This window comes from Habropoda laboriosa, unplaced genomic scaffold (genome assembly GCF_001263275.1).
Source record: "Habropoda laboriosa isolate 0110345459 unplaced genomic scaffold, ASM126327v1 scaffold186, whole genome shotgun sequence".
Lineage (NCBI taxonomy): Eukaryota > Metazoa > Arthropoda > Insecta > Hymenoptera > Apidae > Habropoda > Habropoda laboriosa.
Window position 1 is genome coordinate 1,148,138 of NW_017100427.1, and position 6,755 is coordinate 1,154,892.

At 34.2% G+C, this 6,755-nt stretch overlaps 2 protein-coding genes across 3 annotated transcripts in view; one reads left to right on the forward strand and one right to left on the reverse strand.

Annotated features, from left to right (window-relative positions):
• On the forward strand, positions 1–2,233 carry LOC108575543 (15-hydroxyprostaglandin dehydrogenase [NAD(+)]-like; the record flags this gene model as incomplete). The annotated part of the gene is made up of 6 exons (XM_017938365.1): positions 1–126; positions 207–333; positions 566–672; positions 754–927; positions 1,391–1,545; positions 1,683–2,233. Coding segments are annotated over 6 exons (924 nt in total), but the record flags the coding sequence as incomplete, so codon positions are not given.
• Positions 2,234–4,138: 1,905 nt separating this feature from the next.
• LOC108575578 (protein LSM14 homolog B-A) overlaps positions 4,139–6,755 on the reverse strand; it is a 4,303-nt gene continuing 1,686 nt past the window's right edge. The window contains exons 3-7 of one of the 2 annotated variants that reach the window (XM_017938402.1): positions 6,684–6,755; positions 5,355–5,571; positions 4,959–5,240; positions 4,524–4,703; positions 4,139–4,441 (exon numbers count right to left, since the gene is read on the reverse strand). The exon at positions 6,684–6,755 is cut by the window's right edge and continues 208 nt beyond it. In XM_017938402.1, coding sequence (XP_017793891.1) covers positions 4,144–4,441; positions 4,524–4,703; positions 4,959–5,240; positions 5,355–5,571; positions 6,684–6,755 — 1,049 coding nt within the window. In that variant the 3' untranslated portion in view covers positions 4,139–4,143. The remainder of the gene's footprint in view (positions 4,442–4,523; positions 4,704–4,958; positions 5,241–5,354; positions 5,572–6,683) is intronic. The other variant, XM_017938403.1, reaches the window with a different exon arrangement.

Here is a 6,755-nt window from a genome sequence, read left to right on the forward strand (position 1 = left end):
TCCGAGAAGGCGAAGGAGATGGAGGCGATAAATGGGATCGTTTCCGGAAAGAACGTGCTCATCACCGGTGGGGCTGCAGGCTTGGGATACGCGTTTTTAAATCATTTCTTGAAACACGGTGCAAGTGTAAGCGTCCCTCGAATCAACTCGAAAAATTTCAACAAACTGAAACAGATATTTAGATTGCTGGAATCGTGATTTTTCAGAAAGTAACCATACTCGACATCGACGCAGAAACCGGAAAACGAGTAGAACATAACTTGGAGAAGTCTTACGGAGAGAAAAAGGTGCGCTTTATTCACGTGGACGTGTCGAATTACAAGGAAATGGTTGGTAAGCATCGAACACGATATATCCAAAAATTAATTAACGATCATAGATAACACACGTTGATAAGAATTTTTCGAAATTTTTGAAACACACAGCTGGAGACCTTTCTGTTGTGTAATTAATAATGATCGGACCTTGATCTAACAATATAAATATTTTGGTTGGTTGGAAAAATTCGACGATTATTTGCAACATTTGTTAATCATTTTATTTCTATTCGTTTGCCGGGTTTCAGCGGCTTTCGAAGAAGCCTCAAAGTGGATGAACGACATAGATATCGTGGTGAACAACGCTGGTATTTTGGACGAACGACGTTGGGAAAGAGAGATAGCAGTGAATATCGTGAGTGATGAATAAAACTCTTTTATTTTATATTTAAGTATATATTCTTTCGTCTGGTTAAAAAAGTGATTGATATGTTAGGGAGGAATGATTTGTACCGCATTACTGGCTGTGAAACACTTGAGCAGAGACCAACTTGGACACGGTGGCACTTTGGTGAACGTCAGTCAATACATAGACATCAGAAGCACAGCTCAGCTTCCGGTTTACACGGCTACGAAACACGCCATCATCGGTCTCTCGCAATCTCTCGCGGTAAGAACTTGGTATTACAAATTATTTTACCCATTTTCTGAACATTAAGTAATCGTAAACATATTAAACTATAATTACCAATAATACTAAGTACTGCAGAAGATTTACGTTTAAATGAGTAAGAATTCTACTTATTTTGAAATATTTTCTAGTTTAAAACATTTTTTAAAATAATACCTTCTTGTTATATTATAATCTGACTATTGAAATGATTAATACTGAACTGATAATTTGTCATAGAAAATATTGAAATAGATTCTTTATCTAAAATTACTCATCTTTCTCGAATAAATTTCTCGAATAATTACTCAATTATTTCTCAATCTAATTTCAAATAAAATTCTTTCGTTGTTAATTTAATTAGATCTTCCATCTCTCAGCTATTACAATGACCTTCTAAAACGCACAATTGAGTATGAAGAATCTAATTTAATAAAAAAGAAAATTTCCATTTCTCTAACAGAATACTAATCAGCATGAAAAAGTCGGTGTTCGTGTAATAACACTGTGTCCTGGCCTAACGGAAACCGCACTCACAGTGGACAGCCCGAACAAATTACTCTCCCGTGTTATGAAGGCAGATTTCGTGAAAAATCTGGAGCAGTTATCGATACAAACGTGAGTCTCGTTCTTTCCAATGAAAATATCAATTTAACAAACTGAAGTTGATAAAAATCAGATATTCATACTTGACAACGCTTCCTTGATGTAAAATCAATTTTGTAACATGCTTCTTTGTCATTCGTTCACTGTAGCCCGTACGTGGTGGCTCAAGGTTTGATGTCGATACTAAGGTATGGAGAATCTGGCAGCATATGGGTTGTTGAAAATGGTCGAACTCCGTACGAGGTCTACGTACCAAATCCACGTACTTTGCGGCGCACTTACAAGAATAATTTCACACTAGTTGAAACGAAAGTGATAACAAGAGGTCGGCCAATACGAGAGGTTTGCGACAACACGCGAACAGGTCTGATGAGTTGCGTTTGACGATCGTATGAATGGACGTCTGTCTTCGACTATGATGATCTTCCGCGTTCTCGAAGAAATCTCTAAGGATTGAGATCGCTTTTGATCAGTTGTGTCGTTTCGTTTTGAAAAATCCATTCCCGTAGGCGCACATGCGGGAATCACGAATGAAAAACTGTCGAGATGCGATGAAAATGATGAAACTCGGATCTTCTTTGAACACCTGCAAGTAATTGAAAAAGAAGAGAGGATTAAGTTGGACATTGCTTGATAATCTTAGTCATTGATACAATGTTAAGTATTTATACAGATAATGCACGCGTATACACATCGTGTTTTGTACATAAATCTATGACATCACATTTAAAAGACACTTAAACGATTAAATTGTTCGACAATAATGATATAGCCTTTTTTTCTCATATGATCGACTCTCTTTTTTTTATTTCTTAAACCTCTTGTTTCAGTACTGTCAAATTTACAAATGGTTTTTTTTTTTCTTTTCATTTTTTATCTTCTCAGAAGGAACAATTCGTTCATCTCATATGAAAAAACGCAACAATTAATTGACAAATACTTCGCGAACAAGTGTCTCTCTAGAAGTAATTTGGTGGGCTTAAAGAGTACAACAAACGTTATTTTATTACTTCAGTATTATTCAGCATTGGGAATCACAATATCCGCTGTACAAAACAAAAATTCATTATCGGAAAACCGCATACACCGTGCATTTCTTTACACGCGCTATGCATTAAACTTAAAAGTTATATTTCTTCATTCCCCCATATTCCTTCCTATTTTTACTTATCTTTATTCATATATGCGTTATACTTTTTTTTTTTTTTTTTTTTTTTTTTTTTTTTTTTTTTTTTTTTTTCACCTTACTGATAGCTTATGGATGTTTTCGACTTATACGTAACTAAATCTCATGTTATGTATGTATATATCTGTATACGCTTGGGACTCCATGTGAGCCATAAGAAAATAACAGTCGCAAATAATATACCTATTCTGCCTTTCTTCTTTTTTTGCGTCTTATATTTTTAAGGACATTATCATGCTTTTAGAGTCTTACTCTCGCAATGCTACCTACCATAGGGGCGCAGCGTCCTCGTACATCAAACGATTTCTTCGAAACTCGAAGCTGTTAAACGCAGTCGAACTACAAGAAGGCATTCTCTCTTCCATTTTCTCTTTCACTAGCATATCCCACGTTCAATGTTTCAAACACTAATAGTCAACACAATCGATGTACGATTCGGCTTCACACGCGCGCGTATCTCTATGAATCATACAAAATCAATCTTCTTTTTTTTTTCTTTTTTCTGTTTTCTCCTTATTTCCTTATATGAGGAACAATTCAACGTTCCTGTTCGAAAATCAAAACCCCCTGGTAAATACGTGAATAAAATAATTATTTCACCTTAGCTCGCATATACCGTCATCATCTTAAATAAATAAAGTTTTGACTGTTCGAAATAACCACAATATATCGTCCTACTCTATTCTGCGATTGTACGCATGTTTCACTTTTCCCTTCGAAATTTCTTTTTGTTCCATTTTACCCGCAAAAAGTTCAAAATCAACGGTTAGTGTTTCATGCGTTTCAACAGAACCACAGACACACATGCAACGCGAAAAATTAATTAGTCATTTTTTATTTTCTCACCATTCTTTTTTGAAATCGTATCGTGCCTATTCTTTTACTTTACGTTAGAAAAATTTCCTTGAGATTCTTATTGTTCTCTTAATCATAGTTGCATGCTTGTCGAATTAATAATGATCAAAAAAAAGAAAATGTAACTGAAAATTTAAAACTTGTTGCTTTACATACGTTTGTTTGTAAACATTCTACCGTCCGGCGTGTATTGTACTTAATTACATTCATAAGCATTCTCGACGATTCCTTATTTTGTAGGACGTGATGGCTTTGAATATCGAGTTTTTGAAAATTAACTACTTATAACAATAAGATTCATATTTATCCAGAAATTCTAAACGCAGAACTTGCAAAGCATCGGTTAATTTCCTACGTTCCTGCGTGACAATACAAAAAACCCATGATAAAGTTCTCTCAAAGAACTTTTCATATTTTTCCTTATTTTCTGTTTTCTTTTGTTTCTTTTAAATCATTGAATCCTTCTTAAACTCGAATTCAAATCAGTCCATAAGGGCAGAGCACGTATTGTAAAAATCTTAATCTAACGTGAATACTTATATATATATATATAGTAATGCGTTGTTCATTCAAAAAGATACAACGCGACTATTCTGCTGCGATTGAGTAGCGGATTGTTCGTTGGTCGCGCGATTTTGAGGATTGTTCTGTTGTTGCTGGTTAGTGGGTTTACGATTTCCGCCTCTGGAACCTCTATAACCACCTCGGAAACCAGAACCACCGGCACCACCGCCACCTCGATACATGCCTCCCATTCCACGATTATAATAACCGCGACCGCGAAAACCACCGCGCCTCGTTGACGCTACACCAAATGTTTCAGAGTTCAGTTTGCGCTCCGTCCTCCAGTCCGTACGTTGGAACCGTCTGCAAAACGTTATAAACATAGCTTTTTATACGTATTCTAATCACGAACCTTATTATTTAAATTATAAATTTATCAACTTACCCTTTACTTCTCTCAACAGCTTCACAACTAATATTATCAAAGAAAGATTTTGACTTGTCATAATGAACTATCTCAGATTCTTCCTCGGGTTCACCTTCACCCGCGCCAGTTTCATTACCACTGTCATCTTTCTTTTCATTATCAGCACCAGAATCAATTTTCGTTTTTGCTAACTGAGATCTAAAAAACATAATATAAAAAATTCGTTACAATCTATCTTCAAATACTTAAGTACATGAGTTAGGTCGTATATAAAACATATGTCGGTGCGTTGCGTAAGCAAAATATAATACGATTATATACTGCTTTAAAAACGCATAACGTTGATTTTGCATGGTGTCCACGTTGGTCATTTCAAACGTACATGAAATGAATCCGGCACGAACCATGCTACTATTTTCCTACAAAAGAGAAAAAAAAAAAACAAGCACACACCTCAGTTCCTCAAATTCAGTATTAGCTTGTTCGAAATCATAGTCATTATCGAATTTCAACGTATTCTTGGGTTTGGCTCCAGTATGACCAGGTTGATTTCTAAAACCACCGCGACCTCTTCCTCTACCTCGCATATTTCCACGATTCATCCATCCACCCCGATTCCCTCGACCACCTTGACCATGAGTACCTTGACCTTGTAACTGACCATCTTGCTTCACAGAATCACGTTTTCCTTCGTTATATTGGGACACCGTGCCACCTGCCTTATTGCCGCTATGGCTGAAAGAATACAAAAAGAAAAAAAATATATATATATATACACACATATACATGCCCTTAATATTTACTTAAGTGGTTATAATTAAAAAAAATAAATATTCTGTTAATTACTACCTATCGTGATCACGTCGAGCAGGCTGAATAGTTCTCATATTTGTCTTTTCGCCAAGTTTACCAACGTTTCCACTCTGCTGTTGTTGTTGCTGCTGCTGCTGCTGTTGTTGTTGATGGCCTACTTGAATACCCTGATCCATAGTTGGACTTTTGCGTGTCAATAGAGATGAAGTTGGAGTTGTTGATCGTGAACCTCCGCTAATAAGATCTAATACACCTGTGAAAATAAGGTAAAGAAACGCGCATAATATTGTGAATAGCAATTTCATTATTCAATGTTTGAACACTTATTTAAATATTTATTGTAATGTATAAAATATTTAGGAAATACTTCGTATTGTATTTTCAATTCTAGCTTTAAATGATGTATGATTACAAAAGTTCTACACTGAATATACATTGCATAAAAAACTAATCTCAGAAAACGATTTCTACATGAAATTTCAACTGTTCTTGCTATTATGTTACTTGCTAGTGCATCGTGCTTCCAATACTATTTAAATGAAATTTAAATGCATATTTAGAGTAAAATTATAAATTATAAATGCAGTAAAGAAATTTTCATGCGCAAACTTTGGTAAAATAAAAAAATTATTGAAAACAATGAGCATAAATATATCATATAAACTACATATAACTTAATAACTTAAACCAATCATTCCACACACTGAAACTGTTATACCATTATATGATTATTGTAAAATATATTTCATTGCAATTCTGAGTATTACACTCATTTTAACTCAAACAATTATCACATTGCATAATACAGTAAACTGTGAAGCATTATGAAATTATCTGTAATTGCTAATTCAAACGAATTTGAAAATAAATAACATGTATGAACTACTAATGTAAAATAAAAAATCTTAATATAAAAGCATAACTGTTACAATATCATGAAAGCAAATTATATTAAGGCAACAAAAATGTTTGATTACTAAAATATTTAGTAAGAATGTGTTACATACATATTTTTAAATATTTATAAAGTTGTAGTAAATGCAAATTCAAAAGTGCTCAAAGCATTCAATACTTGCCTATGCAAATCATAATGCAAAATTTTTATGCAAACCAAATAAGCTACAGCAAACATATAGTTCATACCATAAACAAAAGTTTATAAGCAGTTAGAAGAAAAAAAAAGGTGAAAACAAACCTTTTTAAATATTTTGTCAGTGCAAAATATATAGTTTGGAATTAATAAGAATAATGAGGAGGAAGTTAATAAGAAGGAATTTTAATTTTACAAGTGAAGTTAGCAAGCATTACCAAAGAAGCAGCAAGCATGCCATTGGCAAGAGATAGTTCATAGCAAAAACAGTTTACCATCTTCCAGAGATTGGTCTTTTGGTAATGGGTCGACATTGGCCGTCGGTAGTGAGTTTGGGATAGTGATGG